The sequence below is a fragment of the Pseudophryne corroboree genome, chromosome 2 (assembly GCF_028390025.1).
Source record: "Pseudophryne corroboree isolate aPseCor3 chromosome 2, aPseCor3.hap2, whole genome shotgun sequence".
Lineage (NCBI taxonomy): Eukaryota > Metazoa > Chordata > Amphibia > Anura > Myobatrachidae > Pseudophryne > Pseudophryne corroboree.
In genome coordinates this window covers 814775612-814797693 of record NC_086445.1, presented here as the reverse complement: position 1 = coordinate 814797693, position 22082 = coordinate 814775612, and the positions used below count along the sequence as shown (strand labels likewise).

The window sequence follows — 22082 nt, the reverse complement described above, 5'->3', positions numbered from 1 at the left end:
TGCACAGTAGTGTCCGTCAGTCACATTACACTGCACAGTAGTGTCCGTTAGTCACATTACACCGCACAGCAGTGTCCGGCTCGGGCGCTGCTCCTCCTCTCCCTTCTCCTCCGGTTTCTCGCAGGCTCCGTTACTCCAGTGGCTCTTTAGGATGTTGTCATTTACAGGGGGGAGGGAACGGGTACTAATTACTTGGGCCTGGGACTGATGGAGGGGCCCGGAGGGGGTCCTGGTCTGCTGCACTCCCACCTTACTAGGCAGCAGCAGCAGCAGCTCTCATCTTGGCAGCACAGCACATGCTGCAGTGTGCTGTGCTGCAGTGAGGCAGACAGGCTGCTGTTATTGCTGATCCACTGTGTGTTCCTATATCGGTGGGTGGGAGGATTGTGATCACAGTGATTACACTCCCCCCTCAAATTGACCCTGGCTGGGGACTGGGGGCTCAGGGATCAGGCACTGCACCCACCCTGTACTGTACTGCAAAGACTTTAAAAAAAAAAACCATTTCAGAAAGGGGCGTGGTCACGGCTCCCTCAATTAGGCCATGCCCCCAACCCGCTAAGCAGCTCGGGATGTCAGCGGCGCTGTGTGTGAGTTGAGGCCGCACACTGCATGCACTCTCTGGGGAGGAGGAGGGGGTGGGAGCCGCGCTGCAAGCTGCCAGTGCCGCTACCTGTCATCCAGTGTGACAGGCGCAGCGGCAGTTGGCAGCAGCAGGGAGAGGCTGAGCGCCTCTTCAGTTTGGCGCCTCCCTGCACTGCATCCCTTTGCTGAGAGGCTAGCGCCGGTTCTGCGCTTACCCACACACAAACAAACACACACACCTCTACACACCCACACCTCAGCATGACAGAGCTCCGGCTCCCAGTAGCTCCGTCATTTTGACAGGCTAGTATCTAGTATATTATAAACACAGTAAGCAAGCAGGCTCAGTGCAGTACATAAGCTGCTTATTTTCCTGTTTCATTTCATTCTGTTGCACTTGTTATATTTTAACATACAGTATGTGGATAACAATAGAAAAAATCTTACGTCTTTGGTGTTTCTTCTTTTTTTTTAATTGAGTTTCTTTATGAATTTTGAAAGTGCACCCACAAGAGATATGTTTTTTTTACGTCTTTAATTAACACTTTTTCAAAACAACACATACTGTATTTTCAGTTTCACTATACATTTCTTACAGTAAAAAAAAATATTATTACCCCAAATCATAAATCTAGGATTAATAAGTACAGTATGTATGCCTCAAACTGGCAGCAAATGTTTAACCCAGTGGTTTCCAAACTTTTTTGAATCACGGCGCCCTAGAATATCAGAAATGTTTTCACGGCACCCCTAGGCCAAAATTTTCTTATTGAGAAATTTAGAAAGAAATATTACATTAAGTAGATGGCGTTTATATGTCATCCTTAGGGTCAGTTGTGTGGTGAGGGACAAGATTTGCTTCTGTTTGGCCACATATTTTATGACTGGCAGCCACCAGCACTGGTTTTGCCTATTATATTGACCATGAATAATTTGAATTGGTCCTGGACCACCAACACAGGGCACCCCTGCAAGTGTCCCGAGCCACCCCAGGGAGCCACGGCACACAGTTTGGGAACCTCTGGTTTAACCTGTTCAACCTGATTGATTGATTTTTGTAAACGGTGGATTCTTTAAGATTTTACATGCAACAACTTGTTTTCTTTGGACTTATTGATCTTCTTATTGTTACCACATTATTTTTCATATCATCTTCATGCTCCTTTAGGGATCTGTTGGAGAAATAGAAGGAAAGACATTTCAACCAGAAAAATGGAATGGCTGCTTGAGCTCCCTGCACTAGTAGTTTCTCATCAAGCTTTATGTATCTTTGGGGTCGATTCTATTCGGCAACTTAAGAATAGCGCCGGGAATTAGCTCCCGACGCTATTCAATTCAGCTCCAGTTAAGTCGGCGATGTCCCGTTCTCGCCGACTTAACAGGTAGTTTTGTCGGGAGAACGGGCATTCTCCGACTTAACTACCCGCGGCAATGCTGATTCCCGACAGATTCAGCCTCGCGCCAGCCGCGAGGCAGCACTTTTGTCGGGTTTCTTCTCTCATCCCCCGGGGATGAGAGAAGAATTCCCGACAATTGCGGGTCACTAGCAGCTGAATTGAATAGCGTCGGGAGCTAATTCCCGGCGCTATTCTTAAGTTGCCGAATAGAATCGACCCCTTTGACTTATAAGTAGAGGGGTGCTGCTCAGGGGCATTTTAGCAGAGGAGGGGGCTCTGTACGTCGCAGTAGACTCCGGCAATGTTCCAGAGACCAAAATTAATACTGCGGTAGCGCAGCGGCAATTTTGGCTGTGATTTACGACACGACTACAGCGCCCAGCGTTTCACTCCGGAAAGGTAAGTATTAAAAATGTGTGTGGTGTGGGTCCCTCCTGGACCCAGGGGCCGTGTGCACTGCACACATTGCACCCATTACAGAAACGCCTATTGGTGCTGCTGCTATTAAGTACTAATGTTGTTTTGCCTTGGAGGCACACATTTTTTTGTGGGGTCAATCTCACTAAGGGCCGTATTTATCAATATTATGTTTACTAAAATATTGTGAAAACGGGTGTTTTCACTGAAATGTATTAAAGGGCTTTTGGAGCAGTTTTCATCAAAAACTACTCCAAACTCTTTAAGTTGCATTTTTATAGTAAGCAGATCACATTTTCAATACTTGTATTAGGAAATACCACCTGCTCAGATTTACTAAAAATAAATTGTTAAAAAGCACCAGAGAGCCCTGCGACAACAACACCATCTTTAAATAGAGTTATCCACAGTCCCATCCAGTTCCCTGGCTCCATCTCTGCTCTGACAGGCAGAGCAGAGTTGGGAACTGGTGCCTGTGATTAGCCATGCGTGTCTAATAAAACCACAAGCTGATCACCATATAAAAGAAAACGTATAAACTTCTCTGTGACTCCGGTCATCTGAGCACCACCTTCCGGTTCTTTGAACCCAGTCATTTGATGTCTGCTGTAAACCGGCATCTCAGTATACAGCAGACATCAGATGATGGGGTCATAGAGCTAGAAGCCGGTGATCAGATGATCATAGTCATGAGGTGCTCACTGTGGGTCACTGATCACCCGGTAAATGCAAGAGGGGGTAGCACATTCTCAGGGTTTGTTTTGCGAAAAATACCCCAATAAGTGTACGGAAAGGATTCGCAGGGACTGAGCTTTCTTGCAAGCTCTGTCTCTGCATGCGATAAGTGATATATCCTTATGATGTATTCAATGATCGCATTGTGAGTTTGGGCGATTTTATTACCTCTTATCCACGGGGCCGGTGCAAGGTCTCTATGCACCCTAGGCAAAGCTTCAACCCGGTGCCCCCTATCCCACAACTCCCCTGCAAGAGGTGCATCAGGGCTATGAGGAGCAGCCGTGGGGGTGCCCCTCGGGAGCCATAATTACATCCACATCCTATGTGCCTTCACATGACTTGATGTTACTCATGTCTGCACAGAGGAAGCACTGAGACACTATGTGGTACAGCCTGAGAGTGGCGGCTGCACTTGATTAGACCCGCAGCAGCAGCCAGCGCAGTGTAAAAGGAGGAGGCCGCATACAGGGACATCCTTCAGTTTTTTGCTAGATGATTTCAGTGGCGCCCTCCAGGAGCAGGCGCCCCTAGGCAGCCGCCTAAAGCTGCCTAGTGGTAGAGCCGGCCCTGCTTATCCACATCTGTGAGGCGGATTGTGATAAATATCCCCATACAGTAAGTAATTACCTTGTGCAGACTAGACTGGAGATATGTTCACATTTATGACAGAAGGGCTCTAGCCTGGCACTGTGTGCCATTTTTCTGTTTTGTTTACACATTTGTTGTATGCCAGCTTCAACAGTAACTAAACTATTTTAAGAAGGGAAAGAAGCCATCTGGAGATGAGACCCATACTTACTAAGCCACATTTCCAAAAGCCTACTATATTAATTTGAGCACACCACTACTGTGCTGAACTTGGGCTGGTCTGCCCTTGACACAGCTCACAAGATGCCTGAGTCCGTAATTGCAATCTACGCTTATCTGTAATTCTGACAATATGTTACTGCATATACAGTACATAGGGGTAAATGTATGAAGCAGAGATGAGAGTGGAGAAGTGAGCCAGTGGAGAAGTTGACCATGGCAACCAATCAGCTGCTCTGTATAATGTTATAGTATGCAAATTATAAATGTTACGTCAATGCTGATTGGTTGCCATGGGCAGCTTCTCCACTCTTATCACTGCCTCATACATTTACCCCATAGTCTGGCAATGTGGGTCTTTGGCCTGCAGTTGGACCACTTGCATTCAAACTAGTCTACTTTAATACAACTCTAAATCAGGCATAGTAACAAACCTGAAACATGATTTATCATGTTTGAGTTTGTTAGCAACCACCAATGTGGAAGTACCCAGGAGACAAAACATGGACAGCTTATATTACATGTAAAATACATATATAAATGAAACACTCAGGTACAGCATGTGCTCACCTGACCATCTGGCTCAGTGATTCCATGATGTTAATGCCGGATGCTGCACTGCATTCTTTGAATAATAGTTTGTGCTCCTAGGAAAAGAGTCATGTTAAGTTTGGATTGTATTAGTAAATTGATCGGTTTCTTTTTCTAGGGATAATAGAGCCCCATACCCTAAAATAATCAGATGCTGCATCAGGTAAACACAGACAGGGCCTGCATTAATAACATGACACTGTATTATAGGGTGAGAAGGATGCCAACTGACAGGAACGGAGTGATCTGGTTATAAAACATTGCCATCGTGGACAATGCTTCCATAAGCATAAAGGCCTTCCTGGCCCAGTATGATGCATCTGCATTATTCATATAGGATACCTCCCAACTGTCCCAATTCCAGCAGGACAGTCCAGCTATTCGGACACTGCTCCGCTGTGTCCCACGGGTGGGGGACAGTTGGGGGATCCTTTGATCATCCACTGCTCTGCTCTGCAAAGCAGCGATTGATCTCTGAATACATGCTGTGCGTACACGCACGGCATCTATTCAGTGAGGGGAGGTGAGCCGAGGGCTGCCCAGCTGCTCAGGGAGTGATGGACACGCTCCCAAAATGACAAAAATAGGATTTTAATTACCTACCGGTAAATCCTTTTCTCATAGTCCGTAGAGAATACTGGGGTCCTTTTAGTTCCATGGGGTATAGACAGGTACACTAGGAGCCATGGGCACTTTAAGAATTTGTTAGTGTGGGCTGGCTCCTCCCTCTATGCCCCTCCTACCAGACTCAAGTCTAGGAAACTGTGCCCGAGGAGACGGACATACTGTAAGAGAAGGATAGATAAGGATAGTGGTGAGATTCCGAACCAGCACACACAACAAGAGGAAAGCCAAGCTAACCAAACTTGAAACAGGAACAGCAACGGCTGAACCAACATTACTTAACCAAGTAACATTGCAGGAAGAACGAAGCACTGGGCGGGCGCCCAGTATCCTCTATGGACTACGAGAAAAGGATTTACCGGTAGGTAATTAAAATCCTATTTTCTCTTACGTCCTAGAGGATACTGGGGTCCATTAAGTATCATGGGGATGTACCAAAGCTCCCAAATCGGGTGGGAGAGTGCTGAGTTTCCTGCAGAACTGATTGACCAAACTGAAGGTCCTCAGAGGCCAAAGTATCGAACTTGTAGAACTTATCAACCGTGTTCGAACCTGACCAAGTAGCTGCTCGGCAGAGCTATAAAGCCGAGATACCCCGGGCAGCCGCCAGGAAGAACCCACGGACCTAGTAGAGTGGGTCTGTACAGATTTTGGACTTGGCAAACCTGTTGTGGAATAAGCATGCTGGATAGTAGGTCTGATCCAGCGTGCAATTGTCTGCTTTGAAGCAGGACACCCAATCTTATTGGGATCATAAAGAACCAACAGCAAGTCCGTTTTTCTGTGACGATCTGTTCTCTTCACATACACCTTCAAAGCCCTCGCAACATCCAAAGACTTTGAAGTAGCAGAGGTGTCGGTAACAACCCGAACCACAATAGGTTAGTTGATGTGAAACGCAGACACCACTTTAGGAAGAAATAGCTGACGAGTTCTGAGTTCAGCTCTGTCCTCATGGAAAATTAAATAGGGACTTTTATGAGACAAAGCACCCAACTCCGACACACGTCTTTCTGAAGCCAAGGCCAACAGTGTGACAGTCTTCCACATAAGATATTTTACGTCCACCTCCTGTAACGGTTCAAACCAGTCCGATTGGAAGAACTGCAGCACCACGTTGAGATCCCAAGGTGCTGTGGAAGGCACAAAAGGAGGTTGGATGTGCAGAACACCTTTCAAGAACGTCTGGACCTCAGGGAGAGAAGCCAATTGTTTCTGAAAGAAAATGGACAAGGCCGAAATCTGGACTTTTAAGGAGCCCAGACACAGGCCCACATCCATACCTGCCTGTAGAAAAAGCAGGAAACATCCCAGATGAAATTCCACCGCAGAATAATTTCTGCTCTCATACCAAGAGACGTATTTCTTCCAAATACGATGGTAATGCTTAGACGTTACCCCCTTCCTGGCTTGGATCATAGTCGGGATAACCTTGTTAGGGATCCCTCTCCTGGCTAGAATCAGCCATTCAACTTCCATGCCATTAAACATAGCCACGGTAAGTCCTGATAGACGTACGGGCCCTGTTGCAGAAGATCCTCGTGAAAAGGTAGAGGCCACGGATATTCGAGGAGCATCTCCAGAAGGTCCACATACCAGGCCATTCTTGGCCAGTCCAGAGCAATGAGAATTTTGAACCTTTTACCCTTTTATTCTCTTTAGAATTCTTGGGATCAGAGGAAGTGGAGGAAACACGTACACCATCTGATAGACCCATGGAGTCATCAGGGCGTCTACCACCACCGCCTCTTGGTCTCTCGACCTGGAACAATAACACTTGAGCTTCTTATTGAGCTGAGAGGCCATCATGTCAATCTGGATATCCCCATCGACTTGTGAAGCACCTGAACACTTCCGGGTGAAAGCCCCACTCCCCCGGGTGCAGGTCGTGTCTGCTGAGGAAGTCTGCTTCTCAGTTGTCTACTCCCAGAATGAATACTGCTGACAACGCCACAGCATTTCTTTCTGCCCAGAGTAGAATTCTTGACACCTCTGACATCGCTGCTCTGCTCTTCGTTCCGCCCTGTCGGTTTATGTACGTCACTGCCATCACATTGTCCTACTGGACCTGAATGGCCCGATCTTGAAGAAGATGTGAGGCCTGCAGAAGAGCATTGTATATGGCCCTGAGTTCCAGAATGTTGATTGGAAGGACGACTTCATGACTTGACCATCTTCCTTGAAACTGCACCCCCTGAGTGACTGCTCCCCAACCTCTGTGGCTTGCGTCTGTGGTTAACAGAATCCAGTTCTGAATTCTGAACTTCCGACCTTCGATGAGGTGAGAAGACTGTAGCCACCACAGAAGGGAGATCCTGGCTTTTGGCGACAGACGGGTCCTCTGGTGCATGTGAAGATGCGATCTGGATCATTTGTCCAACACATCGAGCTGGAAGGGTCTTGCATGAAACCTTCCATATTGAAGAGCTTTGTAAGAGGCCACCATTTTCCTCAGAAGGCAAATGCAAAGATGCATCGATACCCGGGTTGGCTTCAGGACATTACGAACCATCGACTGGATTACCAATGCCTTTTCCAACAGAAGGAACACTTTCTGTCCCTCAGTGTCAAGTATCATTCCCAGGAATGGGAGCCTCCGTGTTGGCTTTAGGTGAGATTTCGGAAGGTTCAGAATCCACTCGTGATCCTGGAGGAGTTTGGTTGAGAGACCAATTCTGTCCAGCAACCTTTCCCTGGACGGTGCTTTTATCAGGATATTGTCCAGGTACGGAATTATGTTCACTTCCTGTGTGCAGAGTAGAAACATCATCTCTGCCATCACCTTGGTGAACACCCATGGTGCCGTGGAGAGACCAAATGGCAGGGCCTGAAACTGGTAGTGACAGTCCTGTAGTGCAAACCATAGATAAGCCTGATGCAGCCAGATCAGAATGTGAAGGTACGCATCCTTGATATCCAGAGACACTAGGAATTCCCCTTCCTCCAGACCTGAGATCACCGCTCTCAGAGACTCCATCTTGAATTTGAACACTCGTAAGTACAGGTTCAATGACTTGAGGTTCAAAATTAGTCTTACTGAGCCGTCCGGTTTCAGTACTACAAACAAGTTGGAATAATACCCCTTGTTTTGCAGATGAGGTGGAACTGGAACGACTTGAGTCTTTACCAGCTTTTGGATGGCATACTGTAAAGTAAGTTATACTTGCCTCTTGTGAAACTGGTAAGCCTGATTTGAAAAATCTGTGAGGTGGGAGCTCTTGGAACTCCAGTCTGTAGCCCTGGGAAATAAGATCTATGACCAAGGGATCCTGGCACGAACTTGACCAGATCTGACTGAAGAATTGCAATCGGGCTCCCACCTGACAGCCTTCCAGGCATTGCGGTCCACCGTCATTCTAAAGGCTTTGAGGAAGCAGAGCCTGAGCTCTGTTCCTGAGCACTGGCAGTTGCTGGTTTTCATGGTTTACCTCTTGCGCCGTTGGAGGATGTAGAAGCACCTCTGGATTTGACCTTGAACTTGGCCGTCCAAAAGGACTGAAACTTAGAAGCTGAATTAGTCTTCTTGGTTGGGGGGCTGCGGAAGGAAGATACGTAGACTTACCCGCAGTAGCTGTGGAGATCCATTTGTCTAGTTCACCTCCAAATAAGGCCTCTCCTGTGAATGGTAGGCCTTCCACGTCTTTCCTGGAGTCCGCGTCAGCAGTCCACCGGCGTAGCCACAAGCCCCTGCGTGCCGACACTGCCATAGCGGTGGTGCGTGCATTAAGCAAGCCTATTTCTTTTTTTATGGCTTCCACCATAAAGTTTGCAGAGTCCTGTATATGCTGCAGGAGTAAAACAACATCCCCCTAGACAAGGAATCTAACCCCTCAATTAGGTTACCTGACCATGTAGCAATGGACGCACATGCAATAGTGGGTCCTTGGGCCACCCCAGCAGCTGTGTACAATGATTTGAGTGTAGTCTCAATTTTACAATCAGCCGTGTCTTTAAGGGAGGCTGCACCAGGAACAGGCAATACAATTTTACGTGACAGCCTAGACTGATGCGTCCACTATTGGTGGATTTTCCCATTTTTTCCTATCCTCCAAAGAAAAGGAAAAGATGAGAGCAACCTTTTAGGGATCTGAAATTTCTTATCAGGATTAACCCATGGTTCTTTAAACAGGGTATTCAATTCCTTTGACGCAGGAAAAGTGACTGAGGACTTATTTTTACATTAAAATAAGATTCCTCGCACTCCTCTGGCACCTTATCAGGAATATGCAGAACATCTCTGATAGCCTCTATAAGAGCCTCTATTCCCTGTGACAGAGCCGCATCCCCCCTCCAAATCTACCTTACCCTCCTCCATGTCTGACCTGTCAGAGTCAGACTGCAGGATATGGGCTAGAGATTGCTTTTGCAGACAAATGGGATGGGATTGAGACACTATTTTGGGGACTGAGTCTCTGTTCATAAACTCATCCACAGTCTGTTTTAAGTATTGCGTCTCATTCTTATTGTGGGACAATTTTGTAGAAAGAGTGGAGATCATTCCTTTAAGAGAATTAACCCACTCCGATTCAGCCCTGCTATTCTGTGAACCCTGAGTACCCAGTAGTGAGCCCCCTGGTGAAGAGGAACACTCTGCTATACAAGAAACACACTCTTTGCATGACATAATGTGAATGTGAAAGTACACACACACACACACACACACACACACACACACACACACACACACACACACACACAGGAAAAGGTTAAGTACAAGTAACCCACAAAGAGCCCTTCAGGGAGACACAGAGTTGTTTGGAGCCAGCCCCCACCACACCCTTACCGCTAATGCCAAGCTCAGCCATGTCGCAGACTAAGTACCCTGATAGGGGACTTAGTACACTAATAGTCGCTCACCCCCTGCTATGACCCCCTGGTACCGCTGAGGTCATTTGGAGTAACACCGGAGGAGCTGCGCATCCCTGTCAGTCAGCGTCTGTGTCCACTGCAGAGGGAAAATGGCGCTGGTGAGCTGCTGGATCCTCTCATAGTGAAGCCCCGCCCCTTCAATGGCATGCGGTCTTCCCGCTTTTTTTATACAGGCTGAGGTAATTTTTGTGCTTAAAATGAAGCAGAACCGTTTTAAGGCTGTGCTTGCCAGTTTGGGTACTGTGTACAGTGTACTGAGACGCAGTTGTGTACTGTGTCTGGAGACGCATTCCGCCCCGTTTAGAAGCCGTGCGTCTCCATACCCTTGTGCCGCCGTAATGGCCTGCACCCCGCTAACCGGGACGCCGGCTGAGTACTCACCACTCTTCATTCTTCTGGTTCTGCTAGGGGTGGCGGAGTGCTGCGGGAATGTACGCTCGCCGTGTTGGAGCTTGCGAATAGATCCCTCAGGAGCTCAGTGTCTTGTCAGCAGGGAACGGGACCATTAACCGTTTAAGAGATTGAGCCCCCCCCACCCCTCAAGTCCCACGAAGCAGGCAGGCTGGTGCCAACCAGCCCTGCCTGAAAATAACAAACATATCAAATAAATTCAGAAAACTCTTCAGGAGCTTCCTTCAGCGTGACTGGCTCCTCCGGGCACATTTTCTAAACTGAGTCTGGTAGGAGGGGCATAGAGGGAGGCCACACTGTCAAATTCTTAAAGTGCCCATGGCTCCTAGTGGACCCGTCTATACTCCATGGTACTAAATGGACCCCAGGATCCTCTAGGACGTAAGAGAATAATGGATCTGTGCCATTAGGCCATGCCTCCTCGCTCAAGAGGCCACGCCCCCTTTTTGGGGTCAAGCATCAGTCCAGATCCCCTCCTGACAAAACTTGTAAGGTATCATATAGTGCAAGTAAGTGCAAGCACTGGAGTGCCCTAAGCGGAATAGACACTCCTCCTCTGCAGCTTCTTACCATAGCAGGTAGAGTTAGGGCTGGCATCTCCTGCGACTATGAGTATAGCGCTTGGCTGTGACATTTTAGTCAAGCACCACACTCCCAGCATAACACGGACATGCAGGACCTAGAACCAGCAGCTACACATATAAGAAGCTGCCAGCTGTTTCTCCTTCAGTAACCTTTCTAATGAAAAAATCTATGCTAAATTTTAGTAACATATAATCAGGGCCGGATTAAGACTAGTGGGGGCCCCGGGCAACAAAGGTGTGGGGGCCTCCACCAGTAAAATTGACTGCACACCGCACTGTAACTATGATGCCCCTTAGAGGAGTAGGAGAGAGTGTAAGGGGAGTGAGAGACAAAAAGGGTATCGTGGAGTGAGAACGAAAGAGGGGGAATTGAGGGAGACAGAAAGGGGGAAGAACAAGAAGGGGGTCAGGTAGAGAGAGTGTTGGAGAGAGAGAGAGAGAGGATGTCAGGGAAAAAGTGGGAGTGAGAGAAAGAGTGTGTCGGAGACAGAGAGACGGGAGAGAGCAAGAGATAGAGACAATGGCCCTCATTCCGAGTTGTTCGCTCGCTTCTAATTTTAGCAGAGTTGCTAATAGGCTAAAATCCGTCAGTTCTGCACATGCGAATGCACAGCAGGGCGCACGCGCTAAGCAATTTTACACAAAACTATGCTATTTTACTCACGGGCGAACAAAGCTTTTCAGTCGCTCTGCTGATCGTAGTGTGATTGACAAGAAGTGGGTGTTTCTGGGCGGAAACTGGCCGTTTTCAGGGAGTGTGCTAAAAAACGCAGGCGTGCCAGGTAAAAAAGCAGGAGTGGCTGGAAAAACGGAGGAGCGACTGGCCGAACGCAGGGCGTGTTTGTGACGTCAAACCAGGAACTAAACGAACTGAGGTGATCGCAATCTAGGAGTAGGTCTGGAGCTACTCAGAAACTGCAAGGAAATTGCTGTCGTTAGCAATTCTGCTAATAATAGCAGAATTGCTAATCTTTCATTAGCAATTGCTAATTTTTCGTTAGCAATTCTGCTATGCTAAGACAGACTCCCAGACGGCGGCGGCTTTGTGTTTGCATTTCTGCTAAAAGTAGCTAGCGAGCGAACAACTCGGAATGAGGGCCCATGTCATGGAGACAGATAAAGGCAGAGAGGAACAAGAGAGAGAGAAAGAGGGTCTCAGTGAGATAGAGAGAGAAAGACAGAGAGTGAGGGGGAATTAAGAGAGAGGGACAGAGAGAGAGTCAAGGAGAGAGGAGAAAAAGAGGGTGTCAGGAAGAGAGAGAGAGAAAGAGGTAGTCAAGGAAGGAAACAGAGAGAGAGAGAGAGAGAGAGAGCAAGAGAGAGAGTCATAGAGAGAGAGGAGGCAAGATAGGACCAATAATGAAAGAGAGCGTGTCAGGGATGGAGAGAGAGAGAGAGAGACAGACAGGGAGAGAGAGGGGAGCAAGAGAGAGCGTGTCAGGGAAAATGAGTGGGGAGAGAGAGAGGGCATTTAAAGAAGAGAAAGAGACAATGGGAGAGAGACAGAGAGGGAAGGGAGAGAGGGAGGAGGAGTGAGCGGGAGAGAGGGGTGTGTCAGTGAGAGAGAGAGTGAGAGGGAAATAAGGGAGAGAGGGTGTCAGGAGGGAGAGACAGAGTGAGAGGGGGGAACGAGAGACAGGGATAGAGAAAGAGGGGAGAAAAAGAAAGTCAGCAAGACAGAGAGCGGGAAGAGGAAGGGGAAGAGAAGGGAGCAGGAGAAAGAGAGAGAAGGAGGATGTCAGGGACAGAGAGGGTGTGTCACGATCCGGGTATCTGGACGCCATTACCTGCCGTTTAGGTGTCTTCTGAGACTGGCCCAGCGTTCCAAATCCGGATCTCATCTGTGTCAACACTCTGCACATCCCTCCTGTCATTCTGAGACACTACCACAGCGGCGCCATGTTTGAATCCAACATGGCGTCTCCTGTCCTCCGCGGCCGGCGCCGCCATTATCACTATGTTTGCACATTTCATTACAAACCAGTTTTCCCTCCAGGTTCCAGCATGGGCGCAGCCATGTTGGATTTAATCACATGCTCCAATTCCTCCAATCCACCATCTCTGGAATCTGCATAATTGCCTAGCCAATGCCTGCATAGCAGCAGGTATAAGTATCCTGTGTCTAGGCCAGATAGATGTCAGTGCTTTGAATGTCATACCTTGTTCCAGTCTCTCTCTCCTGTGGCTTGTTTCTCCAGGTTCCAGCTCCTGTCTCCAGCATCCACAAAGAGACCCGCACCTGCTTTCCATCCTGCGGTGCAGCCTGACTTTGCAATCCTCTGTGACTGATCCAGCTTTCAGCTATTACTTCGTTTGCTTCCAGCTTCCAAGCTTTCAGCTATTAACCCATCTGTTTCCAGCAACCTGCTTCCAACAGAATTCAGCCTCCTTAAAGAGCCGGTGTTCTCCCAGCGGATTTCTACTTACCAGCAGTATCCACTACCACCGGTAACCACTCTTCATTTCATCTGTTTCCACGCACCCTAGCATCTTTCAGTTTTAACTCCGTGTCTCCACCATCTGGCTGGTTCCGTCCAGTGACTCCTACAGTGCATTCCAGTTACCAGCATCATCTCATACACCTACTGGCATGTTCCTCGGTTGTCTTCACTACTACAGCCTGGCCTGGTAAGGTTATTCTACCCAAGGACTATAACATCCGTTCTGCAACCTACCAGTGCCCTGTTATACCTGTTATGGTTTAGTGATCCAGGAACTGTATTATCTGCCACTGCTAATTCTGACTGTGAACGCTGTTGTGATTATACGGAGTCTGTTTAATAAACTTTCATTTGACTTTTTAACCTGCTTGTCATGGTCACACCTTCGGGTTTCCTTCCACACTTACATGTCCAGGGGTCTGATTAAACCATCTAAGTTTGATTTCATTTCACCCCCTACAACTGAGGCTTCCTCCCGTCAGCCTAAACCCTCAGTTGTGACAGTAAGCACTGACCATATGAATCCAGCCGGAGACCAGGATCAAGCGGCTAGACCTATGCAAGAACTGGCAGCCAGACTCGAACATCAGGAGGCTGCACAAGGTCACATCATCCACTGTCTCCAGGATCTCTCTACTCGGCTGGATGGGATTCAGACGACCCTCCGTGGACCTGGCACGTCTGGTGCGTCCACCACAGTGACTCCAGCTGTAACCCCACCCACCTTGCCCATTTCCATACCACGTCTTCATCTTCCAACGCCAGCAAAATTTGACGGATCTCCAAGGTTCTGCAGGGGATTTCTCAACCAATGCGAAATCCATTTTGAGCTTCAATCTGGCAACTTCCCCAGTGACCGTACCAAAGTTGCTTATATTATTTCTCTCCTCAGTGGCTCAGCCCTTGATTGGGCATCACCGTTATGGGAGAAGTCTGATCCCCTGCTGTCCTCCTATACTGACTTTGTAGCATCATTCAGGCGCATCTTCGACGAGCCGGGCCGGGTTTCCTCTGCTTCATCTGAGATTCTCCGTCTACGCCAGGGAACACGTACTGTGGGACAGTATCTTATACAGTTCAAAATCCTGGCATCTGAACTGGCCTGGAACGACGAGGCCCTGTATGCTGCATTCTGGCATGGCTTGTCAGAACGCATTAAAGATGAGTTAGCTACCAGAGACTTGCCTTCTAAGTTGGATGAGCTAATTTCACTATGCACGAAGGTTGATCTACGGTTCAGAGAGAGAGCAACCGAGCGAGGAAGACCATCCGTTCCTAAATCTTCTGCTTCTCCTCCTCGTCAACCATCTCCATCCAAGGATGAGCCTATGCAAATTGGTCGTTCCCGTCTATCTCCCGCTGAGCGCCGAAGACGCCTCTCCGAGTCTCTATGTCTCTACTGTGCAGCTCCGTCGCACACTATCAACGCCTGTCCCAAACGTTCGGGAAACTCCAGATCCTAGCTCGCCAAGGAGAGGGCCGGCTAGGAGTAATGATCTCCTCTCCATCTCCTCATGATTGTAACCTCCCAGTGTCGCTCCAAATTGCTCAACGTTACAGGAACGTAATTGCCCTCCTTGATTCCGGAGCAGCTGGGAATTTCATAACCGAAGCTTATGTTAAATGGTGGTCCCTACCCACCGAGAGACTGTCCTCGTCCATCTCTTTGACTGCCGTGGATGGCAGCAAGATTTTTGACGCAGTCATTTCCTTAAGGACTCTTCCAGTTCGTCTGAGAGTGGGAGTTCTTCATTCTGAGTATATTTCTTTTCTAGTGATTCCAAGAGCCACACATCCAGTGGTTTTAGGCCTTCCATGGCTCCGTCTCCACAACCCATCGATTGACTGGACGACTACGCAAATACTGGCATGGGGTCCCTCCTGTGCTGAGACTTGTTTAGCCAAAGTTCTTCCTGTTTGTTCTTCCTTCCCCAGGTCATCTGATGTTCCGCGCCTCCTCCATATCAAGACTTCACGGACGTGTTCAGTAAAGCCTCTGCTGATATCCTTCCTCCACATAGAGAATGGGACTGCCCAATCGACCTCATTCCAGGGAAGGTTCCACCGCGAGGCCGAACTTATCCGTTGTCTCTGCCTGAGACACACTCCATGGAAGAGTACATCAAAGAGAACCTGGCGAAGGGTTTCATCCGACCATCTTCTTCTCCAGCCGGCGCAGGCTTCTTCTTCGTTAAGAAGAAAGACGGTGGTCTGCGTCCGTGCATCGACTACAGAGGTCTGAACGACATTACCGTCAAGAACCGATACCCTTTACCCCTGATTACCGAGCTCTTTGATAGAGTTAGTGGTGCAACCATTTTTACAAAGCTGGACTTGAGGGGTGCCTACAATCTCATCCGAATCCGTGAGGGTGACGAGTGGAAGACCGCCTTTAACGGACATTATGAGTACCTCGTCATGCCCTTCGGATTGAGCAACGCTCCAGCAGTCTTCCAGCACTTCGTGAATGAGATCTTCAGGGACATCTTGTACCGCCATGTCGTGGTTTATCTAGATGACATCCTCATCTTTGCTAATAATCTCGAAGATCATCGTTTCTGGGTAAAAGAGGTTCTTTCCCGTCTCCGTGTCAATCACCTCTATTGTAAATTGGAGAAGTGAGTGTTTGAAGTTAAAACCATTCCGTTTCTAGGTTACATTGTGTCCGGTTCCGGACTAGAGATGGATCCTGAGAAACTCCAAGCAATCCAGAATTGGCCTATACCCTTAACCCCAAGGGGGTCCAGAGGTTCTTAGGGTTCGCCAATTATTATAGAAAATTTCTACGAGACTTTTCCACCATTGTGGCGCCTATCACTGCATTAACCAAGAAAGGTGCTAATCCGTCCAAGTGGTCCGAGGAAGCTACGCAGGCCTTTCACCTTCTGAAGCAACGGTTCATCTCTGCACCAGTTCTGAAACAGCCCGACACCGACTCTCCTTTTATCTTAGAGGTAGGTGCCTCCTCCGTTGGAGTAGGAGCAGTGTTATCCCAGAGGGCCAAAGATGGACATCTACATCCTTGCAGTTTCTTCTCCCGGAAGTTCTCCCCAGCTGAGCGCAACTATGCCATTGGCGATCAGGAGTTGCTGGCCATCAAGCTCGCTCTGGAGGAGTGGAGATACCTGTTGGAGGGAGCTTCCCACTCAATCACCATACTTACCGACCACAAAAATCTTTTTATATCTCAAAGGCGCACAATGTCTGAATCCTCGTCAGGCCAGATGGGCACTTTTCTTCTCTAGGTTTGACTTTAAACTCCAGTTCTGTCCGGGTTCTCAGAATCGTAAGGCCGATGCCCTTTCCCGCTCATGGGAGCAAGAAAATGAGTCCGAGTCTGCAGACAAGCATCCTATTATTAATCCATTGGCATTCTCCACGGTAGGGATGGACTCTACGCCTCCACCAGGGAAAAGTTTTGTTAAGCCAGTTCTAAGGAAGAAGCTCATGCATTGGGCCCATGCTTCCCGTTTTGCTGGACATACAGGCATTCAGAAAACCCTTGAATTTATTTCTAGGTCCTACTGGTGGCCAACTCTGAAGAAGGACGTTATGGAATTTATTGCCTCCTGCCCAAAGTGTGCCCAACACAAAGTCTCCCGCCAGTCGCCTGCGGGGCAACTGGTTCCATTATCTGTTCCCCGTCGACCAAGGACCCATTTGTCGATGGACTTTGTTTCCGATCTACCTATCTGCAACAAGTTTAATACCATCTGGGTGGTAGTTGACCGGTTCACCAAGATGGCACATTTCATCCCTCTCACCGGTCTTCCGTCAGCTTCCAAGTTGGCTCAAGTATTTATACAAGAGATCTTCCGACTTCACGGTCTTCCTGAAGAGATCATCTCGGATCGTGGAGTACAATTTGTAGCCAAATTTTGGCGAAGTTTGTGTCAAGCCCTCCAAGTCAAGTTAAAGTTTTCCACGGCTTACCATCCTCAGACCAATGGTCAAACCGAGAGGGTGAATCAGGACTTGGAGGCCTTCCTCCGTATATATGTGTCTTCCTCTCAAGATGACTGGGTTCAACTCCTTCCTTGGGCCGAGTTCAGCCACAACAATCAATACCATTCCTCATCATCTTCTACACCATTCTTCATTAATTATGGATTCCACCCTAAAGTCCCAGAATTCCAACCGCTTCCCGCAACTTCTGTTCCAGCAGTGGATGTCACCTTGCGTCAGTTTTCAAATAACTGGAGGAACGTCCGCGCAGCCCTGCTTAAAGCCTCATCCAGGTATAAGAAGTTTGCCGATAGGAAGCGTAGAGCGGTTCCTGCTCTCAAGGTGGGTGATCGTGTGTGGTTGTCCACGAAGAATTTGAGGTTGAGAGTTCCCAGCATGAAATTTGCACCTCGCTACATCGGTCCCTTCAAGATTGAACAAGTCATCAATCCTGTTGCCTACAGATTACAGTTACCACCCTTCTTGAAAATACCCAGGACATTTCATGTTTCCTTGTTGAAACCGCTGATCCTAAATCGGTTTCATTCCGCACTTCCTCCAGCTCCCAAAGTTCAGACTCAACGGGGAGTCGAGTACGAGGTGGCCAAGATTTTGGACTCACATTTCCGTTACGGTCAGTTACAGTATCTCATTGACTGGAAGGGCTATGGTCCTGAAGAACGCTCTTGGACCAATGCCTCAGACGTCCATGCTCCTGCCTTGGTCCGAAATTTCCACTCAAAGTTTCCTTTAAAGCCTAAGAAGTGTCCTGGGGCCACTCCTAAAGGGGGGGGTGCTGTCACGATCCGGGTATCTGGACGCCATTTCCTGCCGTTTAGGTGTCTTCTGAGACTGGCCCAGCGTTCCAAATCCGGATCTCATCTGTGTCAACACTCTGCACATCCCTCCTGTCATTCTGAGACACTACCACAGCGGCGTCATGTTTGAATCCAACATGGCGTCTCCTGTCCTCCGCGTCCGTGCCGCCATTATCACTATGTTTGCACATTTCATTACAAACCAGTTTTCCCTCCAGGTTCCAGCATGGGCGCAGCCATGTTGGATTTAATCACATGCTCCAATTCCTCCAATCCACCATCTCTGGAATCTGCATAATTGCCTAGCCAATGCCTGCATAGCAGCTGGTATAAGTATCCTGTGTCTAGGCCAGATAGATGTCAGTGCTTTGAATGTCATACCTTGTTCCAGTCTCTCTCTCCTGTGGCTTGTTTCTCCAGGTTCCAGCTCCTGTCTCCAGCATCCACAAAGAGACCCGCACCTGCTTTCCATCCTGCGGTGCAGCCTGACTTTGCAATCCTCTGTGACTGATCCAGCTTTCAGCTATTACTTCGTTTGCTTCCAGCTTCCAAGCTTTCAGCTATTAACCCATCTGTTTCCAGCAACCTGCTTCCAACAGAATTCAGCCTCCTTAAAGAGCCGGTGTTCTCCCAGCGGATTTCTACTTACCAGCAGTATCCACTACCACCGGTAACCACTCTTCATTTCATCTGTTTCCACGCACCCTAGCATCTTTCAGTTTTAACTCCGTGTCTCCACCATCTGGCTGGTTCCGTCCAGTGACTCCTACAGTGCATTCCAGTTACCAGCATCATCTCATACACCTACTGGCGTGTTCCTCGGTTGTCTTCACTACTACAGCCTGGCCTGGTAAGGTTATTCTACCCAAGGACTATAACATCCGTTCTGCAACCTACCAGTGCCCTGTTATACCTGTTATGGTTTAGTGATCCAGGAACTGTATTATCTGCCACTGCTAATTCTGACTGTGAACGCTGTTGTAATTATACGGAGTCTGTTTAATAAACTTTCATTTGACTTTTTAACCTGCTTGTCATGGTCACACCTTCGGGTTTCCTTCCACACTTACATGTCCAGGGGTCTGATTAAACCATCTAAGTTTGATTTCATTTCACCCCCTACAACTGAGGCTTCCTCCCGTCAGCCTAAACCCTCAGTTGTGACAGGGTGGTTGTTAGCAGGGACGTGCGGTGAGCCAAATAGCTCAGGAGGCACTGGCTAGCACCAGAGCCAGATTTAAATGCAATATATGAGCCAAAGGGTACATCTGGGCATTATACACAGGTGCAGCAGTATAAACTTCTGGAAATTTGGTGAGTTTTGATCTGAGAAGTGCAGAAAAGGTCAGCGCCTCACCTGCCATAGACTTTTTATTACTCCAGAGTTTTGGCTATAAAAAGGATTAGAATAATGCAAAGAAGATATTTCAAACATATTGTTTGTATTTTTCATATACTTTATACCAGTGGTTCTCAAACTCTGCCCTCAGGACCCCACACAGTGCATGTTTTGCAGCTAACCCAGCAGGTGTACAGGTGTATTCATTATTCACTGACACATTTTCAAAGGTCCACAGGTGGAGCAAATTATTTCACTTGTGATTCTGTGAGGAGACCTGCAAAACATCCAGACCCCAACCACCTTTCCCTCTCACACTCTGCTGTCTCAAAACAACATAGAAATCCATCTAACCTCATAAATATCACGTGTCTCCCATCCCCCTCCAAATCACTAAAATGTGCCTTATTGAATGCACGCTCTGTTTGTAGCAAATTAACATCCATCCATGACCTCTTCATATCTCACAACTTTAATCTGCTGGCTATAACAGAAACATGGCTCACACAATCAGACACTGCCTCCCCTGCAGCACTGTCACATGGTGGTTTCCACTTCTCACACACATCTAGGCCTAATAATAGTAAAGGTGGTGGGGTCGGAATCTTACTGTCACAGTTTTTCACATACACTGTTCTACCTCAGGTTCCATCACTCGCATTCACCTCATTTGAAGTTCACTCTATCAGGATTTGTAACCCCTCCTCTCTGCGTGTTGCAGCTATCTATCGCCCTCCTGGGCAACCTAAACAACAATTTCTAGAAGATTTTTCTGCCTGGCTCCCACACTTCTTATCCTCTGACATCTCCACCATCATTATGGGCGATTTCAATATAGCTCTTGACAGTCCACAATCTGTTCATGCATCCAAACTCCTCTCTCTAACCTCCTCTCTTGGCCTAACCCAATGGTCCGACTCCTCTACTCACCAGGAGGGCCACTGCCTTGATCTTGTGTTCACCAGGCTCTGCTCAGTTTCCGAATTCACTAACACTCCTTTCCCTCTTTCTGATCACAACCTGATCACTTTCCCAATCTCTTCTATTACTTTAAATTCTAGGACACTAAAACCAAGCAAGCCTCCTCTAACCCGCAGAAATACTAACAATATACATTTTCAACAACTTTCCACTTCTCTGCAACAACTGCTCTCACCAATCTCTACATTTACTACACCTGACACTGCTGTATCACACATGCACCAGACCCTAGAGAGTGCCCTTGATGAAGTGGCTCCAGCTACCCATCACACTCCACGTAGGCTTAGATGCCAACCATGGCACTCTAAATCAACAAGACACCTACAAAAACTGTCACGTAAAGTAGAACGTCAGTGGCGGAAATCTCAGAATCCAAGTGACTTTCTCACATATAAGACTACCTACCACTCCTATCGTCAGGCCCTGGACACTGCCAAACAAACATATTTCCAATCTCTCATCTCTTATCATGCCAACAACCCCAAGCGACTTTTTAATACATTTAAATCACTTCTTTACCCTCCCTCACCTCCCCCACTAGCTACTATCTGTGCACAAGAACTTGCTTCCTACTTCAAGGATAAGATTGATAAAATCCGAGATGAAATGGTTTGCTCTAACTCAGCCAGTGACCTGCTCAATTCCCTACCTGAACCCTCTGGCACTTTCTCTTCATTTGATCCCACAAGTGAAGATGAAGTATCAACACTCTTTTCATCCTTCTACTCCACTACCTCTCCTCTTGATCCTATACCCTCACAGGTCAGTAAAACTTTGTCTCCTGTGCTTATCCCAACCTTAACTAAAATCTGTAATCTCTCTCTCTCTACTGGTATCTTTCCCTCTCTGTTTAAACATGCAGTCATTACTCCCATTCTAAAAAAACACAACTCTGACCCAAACACACTCTCTAACTACCGTCCCATTTCTCAGCTACCCAGTCCCTCCAAGCTACTTGAGAGGCTTGCCTACACTCGCCTTACACACTTTCTTAACTCGCACAACTTATTGGACCCACTTCAGTCAGGCTTCCGTGCCCAACACTCCACAGAGGCGGCACTGACCAAAGTAGTGAATGATCTAGTCACTGCTAGATCAAAAGTCCATTACACACTACTTATTCTTCTAGATCTCTCTGCTGATTTTGACACTGTTGACCACTCTCTTCTCATACAAACACTACAATCCCTAGGTCTTCAGGACACAGCCCTTTCTTGGTTCTCATCCTACCTATCTAATCGCTCTTTCAGTGTTCACTTCTCTGATTCTACCTCCTCTTCTCTACCTCTATCAGTTGGAGTACAGCAAGGCTCAGTCTTAGGTCCTCTGCTTTTCTCAATCTATACCTCCTCTCTTGGTAAACTAATCAGCTCCTTTGGATTTCAGTATCATTTGTACGCTGATGATACTCAAATCTACCTATCCTCCCCAGATTTGTCACCACCAGTATTGACTCGTGTCACTGGATGCCTGTCTGCCATTTCATCTTGGATGTCATCTCGCCACCTCAAACTCAACATTTCCAGAACCGAATT

General features: G+C 47.7%; 1 protein-coding gene across 1 annotated transcript in view; it reads right to left on the bottom strand.

The window, feature by feature from the left end:
* Positions 1–1035: 1035 nt before the first annotated feature.
* The window catches only part of LOC135049799 (EF-hand calcium-binding domain-containing protein 4B-like), a 227427-nt gene continuing 206380 nt past the window's right edge, over positions 1036–22082 (bottom strand). The window contains exons 15-16 of the mRNA XM_063955674.1: positions 4515–4591; positions 1036–1757 (exon numbers count right to left, since the gene is read on the bottom strand). Coding sequence (XP_063811744.1) covers positions 1667–1757; positions 4515–4591 — 168 coding nt within the window. The 3' untranslated portion in view covers positions 1036–1666. The remainder of the gene's footprint in view (positions 1758–4514; positions 4592–22082) is intronic.